The sequence below is a fragment of the Nicotiana attenuata genome, unplaced genomic scaffold (genome assembly GCF_001879085.1).
Source record: "Nicotiana attenuata strain UT unplaced genomic scaffold, NIATTr2, whole genome shotgun sequence".
NCBI classification, from domain to species: Eukaryota; Viridiplantae; Streptophyta; class Magnoliopsida; order Solanales; family Solanaceae; genus Nicotiana; species Nicotiana attenuata.
In genome coordinates this window covers 34971-54884 of record NW_017675823.1, presented here as the reverse complement: position 1 = coordinate 54884, position 19914 = coordinate 34971, and the positions used below count along the sequence as shown (strand labels likewise).

The 19914-nt window shown below is 38.6% G+C and overlaps 1 protein-coding gene across 1 annotated transcript; it reads left to right on the top strand.

Moving 5' to 3' along the window:
• The first annotated feature begins 13985 nt into the window (after window positions 1-13985).
• On the top strand, window positions 13986-17989 carry LOC109220483 (2-oxoisovalerate dehydrogenase subunit alpha 1, mitochondrial-like). The gene is made up of 9 exons (XM_019384952.1): window positions 13986-14354; window positions 15782-15919; window positions 16311-16493; window positions 16589-16746; window positions 16832-16931; window positions 17020-17131; window positions 17231-17370; window positions 17467-17652; window positions 17747-17989. The coding sequence occupies exons 1-9, from the start codon at window positions 14130-14132 to the stop codon at window positions 17912-17914; spliced, it is 1410 nt and encodes a 469-aa protein (XP_019240497.1). The 5' UTR covers window positions 13986-14129; the 3' UTR covers window positions 17915-17989.
• The last annotated feature ends 1925 nt before the right edge of the window (window positions 17990-19914 follow it).

The following is a 19914-nucleotide window of genomic DNA, read 5'->3' as shown; positions in this document are numbered from 1 at the left end:
ATCCTTCTGCACAAATGCTGTAAGCTACGATGATCGGTATAAACCTCACATGCCACCCCATACAAATAGTGCCTCCATATCTTAAGAGCATGAACAATCATTGCCAACTCTAGATCGTGCACAGGGTAATTCTTTTCGTGAATCTTCAGCTGACGTGAGGCATATGCAATAACTCGCCCCTCCTGCATCAACACGCATCCCAAACCAACGCGTGAAGCGTCACAATATACCGTATACATCCCCGTACCGGAAGGAAATACAAGAACTGGTGTCGAGTCAAAGCTATCTTAAGCTTCTGAAAGCTCTCCTCACAATCATCGGACCAATGAATGGAGCACCCTTCTGGGTCAATCTAGTCAAAGGTGATTCAATAGATGAAAAGCCCTGCACGAATCGCCGGTAATAACCTGCTAATCCCAGGAAATTCCTGATCTTGGTCACTGAAGTAGGACGTGGCCAACTCTGAACTGCCTCAATCTTCTTGGGATCCACCTTAATACCCTCTCCTGACACAATATGCCCCAAGATGCCACTGACTCTAGCCAAAACTCACACTTGGAGAACTTAGCATACAGCTTCTGCTCTCGCAAGGTCTGAAGCACTACTCTCAAATGCTGCTCGTGCTCCCCCAGGCTACGTGAGTATATCAAGATGTCGTCAATGAAGACGATAACAAAGGAATCAATATAAGGCCTGAATACCCTGTTCATCAAATCCATAAATGCCGCTGGGGCATTAGTCAAGCCAAAGGACATCACTAGAAACTCATAATGGCCATATCTAGTCCGGAATGCAGTCTTCGGAACATCTGAGTCCCGAATCTTCAGCTGATGATACCCTGACCTCAAGTCGATCTTAGAGAACACCCTAGCACCCTGCAACTGGTCAAACAAATCATCAATACGGGGCAACGGATACTTGTTCTTGATGGTGACTTTGTTCAACTGGCGGTAATCAATGCACATCCGCATAGTCCCATCCTTCTTCTTCACGAATAGCACTGGTGCGCCCCAAGGTGTTACACTGGGCCTGATAAACCCCTTTGCTAACAACTCCTCTAGCTGCTCCTTCAACTCCTTAGGGGCCATACGGTATGGTGGAATAGATATAGGCTGAGTGCCTGGAGCCAAATCAATACAGAAATCAATATCCCGATCCGGAGGCATGCTAGGAAGATCGGAAGGAAAAACATCGGCGAACTCTCGGACTACTGGGACTGAATCAATCGTCGGAGACTCTGCAGTGGTGTCTCGAACATAAGCTAAATAATCCAAACACCCTTTCTCGACCATGTGCTGAGCCTTCAGGAAGGAGATAACCCTACTAGGCGTATCAATTGTGGAACCCTTCCACTCCAATCTCGGCAACCCTGGCATCGCTAGTGAAACAGTCTTGGCATGGCAATCTAGGACGGCGTGATATGGAGATAACCAATCCATGCCCAGGATGACCTCAAAATCGATCATATCGAGCAACAGAAGATCTGCTCTAGTCTCGAAACCACAGAAAGTGATCACACAGGACCGGTAGATCCGATCCACAACCACAGAATCACCCACAGGAGTGGACACATGAACAGGAGTGCCCAAAGGCTCCGGAGAAATAACCAGGAAACGAGAAAACAAAGGTGACACATATGAGTAGGTAGACCCTGGATCAAACAATACCGAAGCATCTCTACCACTGACGGAAATAATACCTGTGATGATGGCATCTGAGGCCAATGCATCTGGCCTGGCCGGAAGAGCATAGAATCTAGCTGGAGCGCCGGCTGTCTGGCCTCCACCTGACTGGGGAGTAGCTGGCTGACCTCTCCCTGTCTGGCCTCCACCTCTAGGACGGCGTCTACCCGTTCGCCCTCCACCTCTAGGTGGCTGGGCAGCTGGTGCTGGAGTCTGGGGCTGCTGACCCTGCTGTACTGCCTTACCCCGAAGTCTGGGGCAAGTCCTCTTCAGGTGACCCGTATCTCCACACTCGTAGCACGCTTTAGGCACCATAGCCTGCTGCCCTGAAGTCTGAGTCTACTGACCCGAATATCCACTGGAAGAACCCTGGATAGCTGGTGGACGATAGGAACTCTCTGGCATGGCGCTGAAAAGAGCACTAGAGGAATCCTGATACCCAGAATACCCGCCAGAGGAACCCTGAGTAGCTGGTGGGCAGTAAGACCCCTCCGGCATCGCACTGAAATAAGGCCTCACTGGGGAACCTCGGCGAGGGGATGGTGGTGCTGAGCGTGAGGGCCTGTTAGGCTGACCCCTTCCGAAGTGGCCTCTACCCCTAGCTGGGGCACCTCTGAACTCTCCTGAAAATCTAGCCCTCTTATCCTGCTGCATCTGCTCTCTACCCCTCAGACGATAACCCTCAATCCTGCGTGCAATCTCAACCACTAGCTGGTACCCTGTACCCATCTCTACCTCTCGAGCCATACCAGACCGGATGGTGGGATGTAATCCCGCAACAAACCTTCGCACTCTCTCTGCCTCTGTGGGAAGTATCATAAGTGCATGGCGAGACAACTCAGAGAACATCGTCTCATAATCGGTCACTGACATCTAACCCTGCTCTAGGTGCTCAAACTGATACCGCAGCTCTTCCCTCTCAGAGGGCGGAATGTATCGATCCAGGAATAACTGAGTAAACTGACCCCAAGTGAGGGGAGGAGAACCTGCTGGCCTGCCAAGTACATAGGACTGCCACCATCTACGTGCCCTGCCCTCAAGCTGAAAAGTAGTGAAGTCAACTTCATGCGACTTCAATATCCTCATGTTGTGCAGCCTGTCCCTGCACCTGTCTATGAAGTCCTGAGCATCCTCATGACGCTCACCCCCGAAGACTAGAGGGTGAAGCCTGGTCCATCTGTCCAATAACTTCTGTGGATCACCATCCACAGCTGGCCTGGGCTGGGGTGCCACTGCAGCAACTGGCTGAGCCCTATCTGTGGGTAGTACACCCGGAGTCTAATACACTGCAGCTGCGTGACCTGGAGCCTGAGCAGTAGGGGTCTGGGCTCCCCCCCTGCCGGTGAAGTAGCTGGGTCTGCTGGAAATAAACCAGCCTAAGTCATAGTGTCCATGAACCGTAGCATGCGGCCCATGACCTCCTGAAATCCCTGTGTTGTCATGAAATTCGCCGGGGTAGGCTCAGCTGCGGGCACCTCACCCTGCTCCTCCATAATAGGATCCTCCACAGGATCTGGTGGTGGTGCAATTGGAACGGCTCTGGGTCACCCTCGTCCCCTACCACGGGCCGGTGCCCTCCCCCGGCCTCTACCGCGGCGTCTAGCAACGGGGGGAGCAGCTCCTCCCAGGTCCGGAATGTCAGCGGTACGAGTTCTCACCGATCAACAAGACTCTATCAGGTTTGCCCATAACTCATGAGACCTACGTGAACCTAGTGCTCTGATACCATGTTGTCACGACCCATTTCCACAATAGGTCATGAGGGCGCCTGACACCCTTGTCAGGCAAGCCATTGCGGAAACATTACTAAAATTCTTATGTTGCTTCTTAATTGGAAAGAAATGGAATAAACACTTAACTTTGAATTTAAAACAGAAGAGCGAAATACTGTAATATAATTACACAACCCCAAAATAATCGTCTACCAAAGTGTGTGCCAGAACCTGGTGTCACAAGCTACGGGCAACTAGTAGAATATACATCCAAAAGAATATTATACTATCCTACTGTCTGAGTCCAAAGAGACAGAAAATAGAAATACAAAGAAAGACTTCTTCGGCTGCGGGTCGACATGGGGGGAAAGCAGCTCACCGTAGAAGTCCCAAGTTTGCTCACGGATACGCACAGGAATGATAACCAGATCCACCTGCCTCAGATCCTGTACATTTAAGTACATAAGTGTAGTATGAGTACATAAACAATATGTACCCAGTAAGTATCCCGTCTAATATCAAAAAAGTAGAGACGAGAGGTCGACTTCATACTTAATAGGGTCAATTAATATGCGAAGAGTTTTGAATAAGCATGGATATCTCAAGCTATTTACATTTAATAATCATGGAGTAATAGTTCTTTCCCAAACACTAACAAGAATGCTTGTCTATAGTCTAAGCAAATATGTATCTCAGCCCTTGAAGGATTTCTAAGCAAAACATGTGCAAATAATCACCGTGGAACGTACGGCCCGATCCAACATAAAATAAACTAGGCACTGCCGAGGGTCGAACGGCTCGAACTATAGATGCATCGATTACCCCGCTCGCGAATCAACCATGCGACGCGGTCAAATAGAAAATAAGCTCATTAACAAGCAACATTAACAACTAACATGTATATGAGGAGTAGCCATACACAGAAATACCAAGTATTCTCCTTTAAAGGACCAAACAGGATAAGGGTCATTCTCTAGTCTCATTCTTCTTACTCAAAATAGTTCATATAAATCTGAATTAATAAACACGTACTAGAATGTCACGTAGAGCATGCTTATGGGTCCTAGACTACCCGGACTTAACATAATAGCCACTACGTACGGACTCTCGTCAGCTAGTGCGTACGTAGCCCCCGAATATAATGACAATTAATTCAATTATTATACCTATGGGGACAATTCCCTCTTACAAGGTTAGAAAGGAGACTCACCTCGCTCCGAAGCGCACTTCCGATATCAAGAACAAGCCCAAACTCTCAATTTGGAGCCGAACGATCACAAACTAGTTAAAATAAGTAAAAACTGGTCAATAAAGGCTTACAAGGCCGAATTCTAACTATTTAAGTAATTTTCTAACCCTTTCCACAAGTTTCCTTAATTCCGACCCCGGGCCCGCGTGCCCGGATTCCGAGATTTTTTGAAGGAAATTGTTCTCTACAATCTAAGGATCAATAATATATGATTTCTAGTCCATTTCATAACAAATTTCATGCTTAAATCTTAGGTTTATTAAAACCCTAGGTCTAGCTCTAACCCTTTGATTTTATCTAATTTTTAGTATTTAATCTACCTAATATACATGTATTTAAACTAATAATGAGTGCAAATAACTTACCTTGAAATGCTAAGTTGAAACCTTCTCTCAAGAGACCCCAAATCGCCCCAAGGTTGAGTGTAAAATGATAAAATGGTGTTTGAGTTCGAATTAAATGAAGCCTACTGCCCAGCGATTTCCGCTTCTGCGGTTAGGGGACCGCATCTGCGGTCCCGCACCTGCAAAAAGGGAGCCGCATCTACGGAACTGGGCAAAAGGGGCTGGACCGCTTCTGCGGTCTGAGGCCCGCATATGCGGAACCGCTTCTGCGGTTTTTGGGCCGCTTCTGTGGCTTGGGCCTAAGGTGGGTGGACCGCTTTTGCGGTCTAGGGGTCGCATAAGCGGAACCGCTTCTGCGATTTCCCTTGGCCTGGCCCCTTTCCGCTTCTGCGATAGATTGACTGCATTTGCGGTCCAAGAACCGCAGATGCGGTTATGACAGAAGCAGCAACTGAAAGTTGTTTTCTTAAATTTTCTACGTTGCTCGAACCTCGCTCGTTTGACGCTTGGGGCTCCCGAGCCCCGCCCGAACATACCGGCAAGTCTGAAATCACGAGGCGGACCTACTCGCACCCTCGGAACACCCAAAACAACTCTAAATCTAGGAATCACCCCCTAAAACCAAATGAATCAAACTATTGAACTTCAAGTTCTTAATTCTCCTCTAACGGGTCAAAACGCCCTTAAACTACTCGGATTGGCATCAAATTTTACGGGCAAGTCTTAAATAACATTACGAACCTGTACCAAGCTTCAGAACCAAAATCCGAGCCCGATACCTAGGGAATCAATGATTACTTAGTTTCTTTAATTCTTTAAAACTTCAATTAAACAATTTTAAATAAAAATTTATTACTCGGGCTAGGGACCTCGGAATTCGATTCCGGACATACGCCCAGGTCCCATATTTTTCCACGGACCCTTCGAAATTGTCAAATCACGAATCCGGGTCCGTTTTCCCAAAAAGTTGACCGAAGTCAAACTTGGTCTTTTAAGAAAATCTTAAAGAAGCAAATGGACATATTTTTGCTCAGAACTCTTCCAATTCCCTAACCAATCCCCCCCCCCCCCGCCAAGTCGTAAATTAGTTAAAGAAAGTGCAGGAAGCTTTATTTAGGGGAACGGGGTTCTAAAAGGCAAAACGACCGGTCGGGTCGTTACAGAGCATATCTTCCATGATACGACTATCATCTCATTTATGCAATTGTGCAACCTATCAACAAGAGTAAGTTGAACACTTTAGAATGAGTAATACAATATTATAATGTCAAATTTGGCGTTTATGTATTACTCGCCCTAACTTTAAACCATTCAATAAATTGTCGGTTCCATTCTGTATCAGACAAGTATTGCGCAGTATCCACATGAGTTTGTGCAAACTCTCTACAAAGTTAAACTGAACCATAAATGTCATATAAAAAAAATAAACTAAGGAAAATAAGGAAATAAGAAGATTTGAAAAAACTCTCCATACTCAAGATATGGTATGACTTCATCACAATTCTTCAGTATGTATATATGTGCTTGTTCCAATTCATTTGCTTCAAGCTCACATGGATCTTTAGCTCCCATTGTTCTTCCAGGTTGACAAAATATAGATAATACTCCATTAGATTTTTTTAATCCCCCTTCATAACTTCGTTCAGGCCGATTGAATTTTGTGTCAATCTTATGCAGATACCTTGAACATAAGGTCATGCATTCATTTGCAATGTAACCCTCTGCAATAGAACTTTCTGTACATGCCCTATTACCAATGAGAGATTTTAAAAAATATAGCCATCATTCCACAGGATACATCCACCGATAATAAATAGGCAACAATCTTAGCTTCATAGCTAAATGAATAGGCAAGTGCACCATGACATCAAAAAATGAAGGAGGGAAAACTTTTTCTAATTTGCAAAGTGTTATAGGAGTGCTTCAATATGTTCTAAGTCATCAATTCTTAAATCCTTTTATCCAATCACATTAAAAAATAAAGATAACTCAATAAGCGGTTCACACACTTCTTTGGACAACATACCACGAAGTGCAAGAGGGAGTATATGTTTCAGAAGAACACGGCAATCATGACTTTTCAACCTAGATATGTTGTGATCTTTCAGGTTCACACATTGAGAAATATTAGATGAAAATCCATCAGGAACCTTTAAATTCTTTAAGAAATGGCAGAATTTATGCTTATCTTCGGGAGGTAATATGTAGCATGCAGTTGGATCTTCAACTTTCTCCCCTCTTTGGATGGGGTGCAATTCTGGCCTAATGTTCATTTCTTGCAAGTCTAACCGAGTTTTAATTGTGTCCTTGGTCTTTCCTTTGACATTCATGATTGTCCCCATTATATTATCACATATATTCTTTTCTATATGCATAACATCCAAATTGTGTCGCAACAAGAGAGATTTCCGATATGGAAGTTCAAAAAAGATACTTTTCTTGTTCCAATTATCCTTTCAATTTTTGTGTGATATCTTCTTTCTTTTCTTTGGATCCTTTGTTAACTGTATCCCTTCAAGATCTTGCACTTGATTAAGTATCTCAATACCAGAACGTACTTTTTGTGGGAGCCTTTTCTCTTTTGTACCATCAAATGAATCCTTGTCATTCCTCCATTTGTGACTAACAGGAAGGTAACGCCGATGACCCATAAAGCACTGCTTTTTACAGTTAGCCAATCGAATCGAGGAAGTGTCTTTATTGCAACATGGACATGCCAGTTTTCCTTTTATGCTCCATCCAGATAAATTTCCATATGCTGGAAAGTCATTGATGGTCCATAATAAAGAAGCATGCAACTTAAAATTCTGTATAGCTGATGCATCAAATGTCTTAATACCTTCTTCCCACAACTCCTTCAGTTCCTCGATTAAAGGTTGAAGATATGTATCAATTGCATCTCCTGGACTATCTGGACCAGGAATATGCATTGACAAAATAAATTTTTCTTGTTTTATACACAACCAAGGTGGTAAATTATAAGGAATAAGAACCACAGGCCAAATGCTATATGAGGTTTTTGAATTTCGAAATGGCTGAAATCCATCACTAGCAAGTCCAAATCGAATATTACGAGGTTCGGCGGCAAATGAAGGATGAAGTTCATCAAATGACTTCCATGCCATTGAATCAGCTGGGTGCCTCATTATTCCATCATCAACTCGTTTATCCTTATGCCATATCATTAGAGTAGATGTCTTCGTAGACATAAACAACCTCTGAAGCCTAGGCTTTAATGGAAAATAGCGTAAAATTTTTATGCTATCTTCTTACCTTTTTTATTTCTTGTTTCCCCGCTATGTCTATTTATCTCCCATCTGGACGCACCACAAACTTTGCAAGAATCAAGTAAGCTATCCTCCTTCCAATATAACATGCAATCATTAGTACAAGCATCAATCTTGTTATAAGAAAGTCCAAGGTCTTTAATTATCTTCTTTGCCTCAAAATATGATTTTGGCAAATTGGCGCCATCAGGCAACAACTCCTCTTTTAATATTTTCAATAACATTGTAAATGATTCATTACTCCAACGACCCATACTTTTGATGTGAAGCAATTTAATCAAAGAGGAAAGCTTTGAAGCTTTAGAATTTTGGTACAGTGGCTGCTCAAAATCCTTCAATAGCCTGTAAAAAAATTTTCGCTTCAACATTTGGTTCCTCCTCAAGTAAATCGTCAAAACCAGCATGCGTAGCTCCTCCATCAAGATTAGGATATAAATCTCTCAACAATTCTTCTACTTCATCTTCGCTCTCACATTCTTCTACTTCATCATCATCTTCATCTTCAGATTCTGACAGTGGCTCACCTTTATTTTCCCCGTGATGATACCAAAATGTATAATTTTGAATTATTCCATATACTTTCAAATATGTCTCAACTGTCTTCCGAGTTCCTAAAGTTGTATTACAACATTTGACACATGGACATTTTATTTCATACTCTTCTCCTGTTTTCTGAAAAGCATAATTCTAAAACTTTTGCACTTTGATTAAGTAGGCTTCATCAAGCCGATTATCAACAAGTTGCATCCATTGCTTACTAGGTGTCATAACCTTGGAGAGTAGATAAAAATTAGATTAAAAAAAGATAAATGACAGGAAAAATACTAAGATGAACACAAATTATAACGATCAGATGCACACAATTGTGTTGAACTCTAAGGTTGCAATAGGTGATTAGGCTCTTTTTTTTTCTAGTTAATGCTTTGTAATGTACAATCAAATGGTACTAAGATAAATAAAAGATGATAAATTAACTTGTAATTAAGATATAATGCTAGTTCCTGAAACATGTATACATGGTTCCTTTTGCCTGCCCCGAGATCGAAGTAAGTACTTAAACCAAAAAAAATACAGACAATATAATATGCGACACAAGATCATCAAAAACAACGATTGCGACTAAAAATACTGTTTGTTAGTAATTGGTGTGAGATCGTAAATTTCTTTGAACTATTGCTCATGTTATGGAAAAGAAAAAAATATGAAGACTCTGACATCAAATTGAAAGAACTCGATCCAAAATACCACTTCTCTTGCCAATTCACAGTTGATTCTGTTGCAATGAATTCAGCAGATTTCATTATCACAAGCACATATCAAGAAATAGCTGGAAGGTAAGAATTGGAACTACGTACATTGACCATACATTTTGATTTAATTTGTACTGTTACTTGACCAACTACTCCAAGCAGATGTTATAGTCTGTAATAAAGAGCATATCTTTAGGTTTACGTTCTCTGTTAATTCTATTGAAACGACAAGCATATGGTCGCCAAATTTAATTTTTTATACTGCTATTTAAGGACGTAAATATATAGGTTTTGCAGAAGCTCGTCTTTAAAGCAGAGAGCTAATAAGTAGGCACTCATATATATTTCAGTATCGCTCTTTCACTATCATCGAATACACACCACTACTTAGTAAGTGTATTTGCTCAAAAGTTTGCAAATTTATGGATGTCATTCTTGAATACTGCAACATATGCGGTAAAAACTCAGAACAAAATTATTTCAGTATCGCTCTTTTACAGGTTTAATGTTAGAGAAGAAGAAGAAGTAGTAGAATATAGCAAAGCAGTAAATCGATTTCCAAATGAGCAACTCAGAAAGCGAGGTTGAAAAAGAAGAAAAGGAGAAAATCAGAAGAGGAGGCGTACTTGGATTCGCAAACAGAGATTGAAAATTAGGGCAGACTTTTGATTCACAAATCAATTCGTAACCTTTGCTTTGAGAAAACAAAAATTCTGAGAGATTGATAGAGGAAGGCAGAGCAGCAACGTTCTTGTGTTTTAGGGTAAGCTGCAGATCGATGTTTTTGTTTTGGAAAAAAAAATCTTTTAGTTTTTGGAATTTTTAATTTAGTAAATTAGTTTTGGCGCCTATTTTTTAGAAAATAATATTTTTTTAATATTCTAGTATTATATTTGGCGGCATTCTCTCCAGCTAGTAGCCCCTCAATGATAATTTGGGACCAGTTACTAATATCTTTAGGGACCAGATTTAGGACCTTCGCAATAAAATACAGAATTAAGGACCACAATATAATGTCGTCGCAATACATACACTTTTAGAGACGGGATTATTAACTCGTCACTAAATGTTGGTCGCAGATAAGCCTTTTTCTTATAGTGATTGTAAAATCAAATCAAATTAAAAATTATTTTTCTACGATTTTTAAGTAAGCCAAATCTTTACTTTATTAATATATTCAAAAGATCTTCTTTCCTTTTATATGAAAAGTACAAAAGTACTATATATATATATATATATATATATATATATATATATATATATATATATATATATATATATATATATATATATATATACTATTCCTAAAAAATGGGGCCCCCCAAAATTGGGGGCCTAAAGTACTTGCCTTACCCCATATACTGTTAGAGCCGGCCATGATTAATCATCCCTTAATTTTCGGGATAAAGTCATTAGAAAGGCTCGTTTAGAATGATGCTTTTCTGTTTCGTGATTTATACTGTGTTTGTAGTTGATACAACAGAAATGTGTTGGATATGTGTGAACAAAATTACACGTGAAAATTAGAAAAAGAAAAATAAACTACTCTCTCCGGTTCACAATAAGTGACCAATTTGCTTTTTCATTTTGGTTCAAAATAAGTGTCCAGTTATGTAATCAAGAAAGAATTCAATTTGTTTTTACAAAATAACCCCTATGTACGTATCCCTAAAAAGTTTTCTTACTCCTCACATTAAATGTTTAATTAGGGATAGTTTAGTCATTGTAGGTATTTTTGTATAGAATTTAGTATTTTCTTAATGGGCGTGCTAAAAGTAAATTGGTCACTTATTATGAACCGGAGGGAGTATTGATGAGGAGCTGGATATAACAGAAATGGAGCAATGTATGTGCATTTACACGTCTTGGACAGTTAGCAGCAATAAAACATTATATTACAACTATATATCTCGTCCTCTGGTTTTGACATGACGTTACATGGTCCTCTTGACCTTTTGAACAAAATTGTCATTTAGATGTTTTCAATTAAGTTCCAACCGTGGGAGAGGTTGGGGTTTTAAAATTAATTGTGTATATGTAGGGGTGTTCATGGTTCGGTTTGGATCGGTTTTTCCCTAAAAAACAACCAAACCAAGTAAGTCGGTTTTTCAAATATTAGAACCAAACCATACCAATTAAGTCGGTTTTTCTCGATTCGGTTTATGTCGGTTTTTCGGTTTTTTCGGTTATTTATCGGTTTTTTCTTAAATATAAGACATATACCAAACACATATTTCGACGATCACATTTTCAATGTAATACTATCAAATCAATTGTCCTTTGAGAAATCTATTATTTACCAAGATATATTGATGATAATTGAATCAAATAGTGATGAATAATTTAAGGAATCAATTAAAAATATGTCATTTTTTAACACGAAATGGATTCTTACACTAAACAAAAGAAAACTACCAATCAAACTAGAATGTAAAGGTAAAGAACTATATTAAAAGTGCAAACTATTAACATTTACCATAAATTTTTTGAAACTTTGTATAACAATATACATATTTGTAGGTGCAATAATAAATTTGAAATAGCTACTCCTATAGTCGGTTTGGTTCGGTTTTTTTCTGATTAAAACCAAAACCAAACCAAATTTGATCGGTTTTTAAAATTCAAAACCAAAACCAAACCAAACCAAAAAGTATCGGGTTTTTTGGTCAGTTTAGTTTGGTTTTCGGTTTGGTTCGATTTTTCGAATTTTTATGAACACCCCTAAATTATTGACAAAGTTTGAGTAGTGGAATTGGGGAAGTCATATGGTTGCATTAAATGGGCAGTTGGTTGGGGCTTTAAATTAACTAATGTAACTGTATGTCCAGCAGCAAGTTTTAGTATTCCCTCCGGTCCAAAATAAGTGATTTTTTGGCCTTTTTCTTGTGGTCCAAAATAAGTGATTTTTCCAGATTTCAAGAATGAATTAATTATTTTTTTCCTACATTGTCCTTGAAGTAAATGGTGTTGGAATGTGTTAGGAGTGTTTATGTGAGATAGTAAAGGTTAATATGGTCAATTCTATTGCTAATTAATGCTAAAATGTGCATTTCTTAATTTGTGTGAAAACATCCAAAAAAATCACTTATTTTGGACCGGAGGGAGTAGTGAATTGGAGAAGTCATGTGGTAGATGCTGCTGAATTAAATAGGCAGTTTGGTATGTTGTTTTACTTATGCCGCCCAAATATATGAGAACGCCAACGCTTGGGTCACTTAATTTCAGATTACGTGACAACTTACTAATTTTTAGTGAGAAAATAATTAAAGCTTTATCCGAAAATAAAAGAATAGATAAAGCTTTGCAAAGAAAATATATAAAGCTAAAGATGATTGTATAATAGGAAACAAATATTCTTTCTAAACCAAAAAGAAGATAATATTATATAATTATACAATGAAATGTTTCTAGAGGCGGATCTAGGATTTCTGGTACATGGGTGCACTACTAAAAAAAGAGGAAGAGATGTACATATTCCTCTTGATAAATAACTCAACCTTCAACCAATTACACCATTTAACCTTTTTGGATCATAGGTGTCAACCGTTAATATTATACAAAAAAAAGGGAAATTACCAGCTATGTCTATTTATAAGTAGCTCATTACAAAAATTGGCCAATTGATAAAATATTACTAATATTAGCCAAATTAGCTAATTAGCTATTTGTAGCAAAAAAATATCAAATTTTTGCTTTATTTTGAGTGGGTGCTATTAGAATAGATTGGGCACAACTTAAGGAGCTTGAATCTCAGTTTTGGGATGATTTGGTGAAGTTTTGAGGTGGTTTGAATTGAAAATTCGAAGTAAAAACCGAACATGAAAAAAATGATATGTGTATCACACTATGTATCATTTGTGTATCACGTATGTATCATATTTGTATCAATTGCGTATCACATGTATATCCATGTATACCTCTCGTTGAGATACATGCGTGATACATGTGTCGCAGAAGACTTTTTTGAACTCGATTTAATTACGAATTTTGATACAAAACCAGTCCAAATCACCTCCAATCTTTCTCAAATTTTGTATATTGACTTATCTATATATTTTCAATGAATTTCAACTATACCCATTGAAAAAGTTCCTTTTTTGTTTAGATTTTTGGAATATTGTATATATTTTTGAATTTCATCACCTTATTTGCTACCTCATCCATGAAATTTCCTTTCCGTCTTGTATGTAGTGTTGCTAATCACGCTTTAAAATATGGAAGGTGATTTTTGCATGTGATTCTTTGAGAGAAAGAACCCTATTATTTGGTTTTTCAATTTTTGTTGGCTAGTTTTAGTAAGTCTATAAGTAATGGCTAGAGGTTGGTAAGTTGAGATTTATTTGAGATATTTGTGTAAGTTTACCCAAAAAAAAAAAAAATATGTACATAAAATGCGGAAAGATCACGTGCCCCATAATTTCTCCAATAAATCCACCCTTGACTGTTTCCATACCGGTGACTATACTTTCGATAAAGAGAAAGAGTAGGGGGGAAAGGGAGCTGTCTTCCTCATATTTATGGTACACATTCCAGACTTCAACCTTGAACTCATTATCTACTACCCCATCCTAAAAATCTTTCATTATTTTCTTCAAGAAAATTTCAATGGCAAGTTGGGTTGTAAGATCAAGAAGCTGCTTAAATCATTTTCTAGTAAGCTCAAGGAGGAGTAGCTGTAGTGGCATTTTAAGAAAGCTGCCGGTGGCTTTTTCCGGCGAGTCTACCGCCGTTCTTGTATCAAGACGTTTCGAGTCCATTGAAGCTGGACAGAAACTGGATCCATGCAGTTATGAAGAGGCTTATCACAGTGACACTGCTCACCAAAATCAGGCAACTTTTGAACTCTCTTTTTCTGTCGTTTTTACTCTGGTCTAGTTGACTTAACTATACATGTACAACTTGGATTATAATGCATCGACTATATATTAGCAGTATAGTAAGCCGGAGCCAGAATTTTTATTAAAAGGAGTATAAAAAAAGTAAACTTTCAAGGGGATCATTCAACACATATGTCTAGCTACATAATATAATTTTTCGGCGAAAAAAACGCCAGTTCACGCTTTGACACCCTTGAACAAAGGTGGCTCCGCCACTGTTAGTGTGTTGTTTCTGTTAAAAAGGACAACTTAGTTAGTAAGTTCTATAAAGAGACATAATCAGAAATTACTCTGTTAAAAAATGAAACCTAGAACTTCATTAAATCAAGTTACTATATAGTTAGCGGTATTATGCCAGAAAAAGAAAGTAATTTCTGTTGTTAGAGTAGAACCTAGATGGTGCGCAGGGTCCAGTTCGAGACTGAGATCAGATTCTATAACCGTGATCTGTTGTTAGAACTTACAAAGATACTCCCTCCGACCCAATTTGTTTGACCAGTCAAACTTCTTAATTTTGACAACAAATTCGAACATAATTTTTTCTAATTTTTAGACATAATTTTCATGTATTTGGAAACAGTATAAGTTACCATAATTAAAAATTAATATATTTTAAAGACATATGATATACTTGTGCTTAAAGAAAACTCGTTTGACTCTCAAAAATCGAATTATATTATACAAATTGGGATAAAGAGAGTATATGAATAGAGATTTTAGATGCTCAATTCGATCGTTTCAATGATACTCTTTTTGAAAGTTTACTCTAATAAAATTGACATATTTATAACTTTTAAATTTTGACATTTCCCTTTACCCTTAAAAGCATACTTTATTAGAAATAACATCAAACATATTAATTAAATGTTACAAGATTCTAAGAATATTTTGTCATATATAACATACATTTATCTTAAAGGGTCAAAAGTCTTCTTTTTTTTTTTAAAAAAAAAAAAAAATTCTGTATTCAATCAAGTATAACGTGGGGAAAAGATGAAGTAATACTTGTTTGATGTTTCTAATGAACTAACGTAAAACGAGTTGAGTCCTATTCCGTATACTGTATCTAGAGCGTAGGTCAGTGGGTCACTCATGTCCAATAATTTATTATGCGTTTATTTATGACATTTCAGTGATTATTTATTAAAAATAAAATATAAGAAATTAATTAAGAAATGAAGACTTTGAAGTATAAATTGAAAATGCCTAAAGATTGAAACTTGTTAACTGTTTTAATCTTTAAATTTCTTATGTGTTGACTTAATTACTTATGAAGAGTTAAATTAGTGTATGAACTTATTGTGCATGATTTAGTGAAAATTAAGTATTGATATACTTGTGTAAGCTGATAATCGCTAATAATTATTAATGATTGAACAGGATTTAGATTTTCCAGGTGGGAAAATTCCATTAACATCAGAGATGAAGTTTATATCAGAGGCATCCGATACAAGATTGCCATGTTATCGAGTTCTAAATGATGATGGCTCTCTAATTTCCGATAGCATATATGAGCAGGTACTTAATTAATTAATTACAACTAAAACAAGTAGCCTTCTATATGCATGACAGGTTAAACAATATTCCCTCCGTTTCATATTAAATGAGGTACTTTCCTTTTTAGTATGTTCCAAAACAAATGACACATTTCTAAATTTGGAAATAATTCAATTTTAAACTCTTCATTTTACCCTTTTTGCCCTTAATGAGAAGCTTTTATAGCCACAGAAATGGCATGTCCCCACAAACCTTTTACCCCTTAAGCTTTTAAGATCACAACTTTTAAAAGTCTTCTCTTTTTTTTTTTAACTCCGTGCCGAGTCAAACTACCTCAAATAATATGAAACGGAGGGAGTACGATTATAAGCCAATTTTATTAATTTGCATTATGTAATTATATATATGTCAGGTAGGGGAAGAAGTAGCTGTGAACATGTACAGTGCCATGGTTACTCTCAAGATAATGGACACATTCCTTTATGAAGCACAAAGGCAAGGCAGAATTTCCTTCTATATGACTTGTTGCGGTGAAGAAGCCATCAGTATTGCATCTGCTGCTGCTCTATCTCCACATGACTTTGTATTACCTCAAGTAATTTCCCCAACTTACCATATGATTGTATTATGCAATCTTGAAACATGCATGGAAATAATGTGAACAAAATGGATACAATAATGTTATTGCAGTATAGAGAAGCAGGGGTCTTACTATGGCGTGGCTTTACCGTGCAAGAATGTACCAACCAATGTTTTGGGAATAAGGATGATAAAGGAAAAGGCAGACAAATGCCAGTACATTATGGTTCCAAGAAACACAATGTTTTTACCATCTCTTCACCTTTGGCGTAAGATACATCTTAGCTACTTTAAATTCCTACCTACTGTAGAAATCGCGATATATAATGTTATAACACTATTGCCCTTGCTCAGCACTCAGATATCTCAGGCTGCTGGTGTGGCTTATTCTCTAAAAATGGATAAAAGGGGCACATGTGCTGTTGTTTATACAGGGGATGGTGGAACCAGTGAGGTAATTAAATATTGGAAATGAGCTCTTCCTTTGATCCCAAGAGAGACGATGACTGTTGTTAAATATTTTTGGTGCAAAAATATTGCAGGGAGATTTTCATGCTGGATTGAACTTTGCAGCAGTTATGGAAGCTCCTGTTATCTTCATATGCCGGAATAATGGATGGGCCATAAGCACCCCTGTATATGAACAGTTTCGAAGTAAAATTCATTTCCTCTTAATTACATTTTTTTGGACATGGGAATGTGATTAATCTATGTTATCTCCTTAGCTTCTCCTCTTTTTTCTTCTTGTGGCAGGTGATGGCATTGTGACAAAGGGACTAGGTTATGGAATAAGAAGTATTCGAGTAGATGGAAATGATGCTATTGCTGTTTATAGTGCTATTCATGCAGCTCGGAATATGGCAATCAATGAGGATAGACCAATATTAGTTGAGGTGAAACTTAATTATGTATACTGTCATAATTGGCTTTTGAATGCATCCAACTAAGTGAAGTGAAAAATTATATGTGCATTTGGTGAAAATGTTCAGGCAATGACTTATCGAGTGGGACACCATTCAACATCTGATGATTCCACGAGGTATCGGCCAACAAATGAAATAGAATACTGGAAAACAGCCAGAAGTCCCATTGCCAGATTCAGAAAATGGATTCAGAGAAATGGTTGGTGGAGTGATGACAAGGAATCTGAACTCTGCAGAAATATCAAGAAACAGGTACAACATGGGCATAAATATATGGAGTACTTATATTAGTAATATCTACTGTAAAATGGAAATCGATTTCTAGATCTTTTTCATCTTGATGCAGGTACTGCAGGCAATTCAAACAGCAGAGAAAATGGAAAAACCTCCATTGACAGAATTGTTTACAGATGTATATGATCAGATGGTACCTAACCTCCAAGAGCAAGAGAGGTCTCTTAGAGACACATTGAAGAAACACTCGATAGACTACCCAACCGATGTCCATGTATAGCTTATTGAAAATACATGTATATGCAAATTCATGGAAAATCCTGTAGCAATGAAATATTTGTTGGGGTTTTATGTATTTAAGTATATTAAATACTTAAAAGAGGGTGAATAGAAAATAGAGGGAAATGAAATTTTTGAGTGAAATTTTAAGTTTCCTTCTAGGCAAAGGGACATTGTCCATATTGGAAGAGAAAGAGGTTTTTTATGGGAATATAAGCAAGTGCTCTTCTTCTAGGTCTTAAAGAGCTGAGAAGAAGGCAAGCCTCGCGCCGTTGTCGTCGCTCGCTCGGCTTCGGCTTGGTCAATTGATTGATTTTTTGGACCAAATTTATTTGAGAAGAAGGCAAGCCTCGCGTCGTCGTCGTCGTCGCTCGGCTCGGCTTCGGATTCGGATTCGGATTCGAATTTGGTCAATTGATTGATGATTGATTTTTTGGACCAAATTTATTTGTTAATAGTAAAATATTAAATCCAATCCGTTTTTCAGTTGTGTAACTGAAAATTAAACTACCCTCTTTATTTTCCCTCTTTATTGTTGAGTAAATAGCCATTTATGTTATGGCATTTATGATGTGGCCGTTTTGCATAAACAGTCATTCTGAAGAGTTGCACCTCTTCAGATTTCAGCCCAACTTTGGCTATAAATACAAGACTATTCTGCTCAGAATTTCCATATGAATTTTCTGAGTTCTTCTCCTTTCTTCTGCATATTTTAACTTCAAAGAAAGCAACAGTAAGTGTGATTTGCTACCGAGCTTTGTGCTCGCTGAAACACTGGGTTTGAAGTACCACTACACTAGTGTGTAATTCGTTCTATCCTGGGAGGAAATAATCCATAACCTTCATGGCAACATCTAGCATCCCTACTAGGCCGAGGTCTATGTGACCATCTTTTCTCGGACAAATCACCACCCCAAAAAAGGCTACCATGAAGGCTAATCCCCGTCGGGCTTCCCATTTGTCTTTATTTCCGGCATGTGTCAATCCTATGTTGGGTTCCTCGAAACCTTTGGGGTTACCATACCGGTAATATAAGAAATGCAATGTACAACACCCTTCCGCCAGGTGCGAGTCTTGAATATTTATTAATTAATTACTAAGAAGAAACTACAAAATAAAGAGCAAAAGTGTCGAAAATGGCTACAATGTCGAGTCTCACGAGCTCAGCTGCGTTCAGAATCTAAAACTTCACCTAAAAATGGTAAAATATTCTATTTATACTAGGCTAGAAAAATTGGACAAAAATACCTCTGCGGGGTCAGCGCGAATCGCGCAAAAAGGACCGCGGCCGCACTAGCTCTTGGACTTATGATTTCAGCTTCTTTGAAGTTGGGGACCGCGGGCCGCGAGAAAGTGCACCGCGGCCGCGATGGAAGTTGGCGCGGCCGCACATAAAGGAGCGCGGAGCGCATTGCTTGAAATTGTCAAAACTTCAACTCTCTGAATCTCGTTCACGCGGACCGCACAAAAGTGTGAAGCGGCCGCGTAGCCTGACCGCGGACCGCGAGAATCCAGCCGCGGCCGCGTAGCACATCCACTGAATATGCCATGTCTTTGAACCTCCTAGTGCGGCCGCAACCACTTTTGCGCGGTCCGCACTAGGCCCTTTTTCCTCAATTCTCTTGGTCATTGATACTTGAGCAAGTTTCACTCCTTTTTGAGTCGATCTTTGACATTTCGTCACTTTGTCGACCAAACCTGCAATCAAGCACAACCTGTGAGAATTTCGGGGCTATTTTGTAGCAATTTATACTTAAAGCATAGGCAAGTAGGGGCATAAAACACGTTAAAATCCTAACTTATCAGTGCTTCTTCAAACTCAATTAGACATATTCACCTCAACGTCCTCAGACGGTTAGATCTGGACTATGATTGGATTGAGAGTAATTGTTGGTTTCTTTGGGTCATCACCTTCTGCGATCAACCTGATTGATCCCTCGGGATCCCAGTCATCTTCTACTTAAATCATGTGGATACCTCCACCCTTATGGTCTGGTAGAG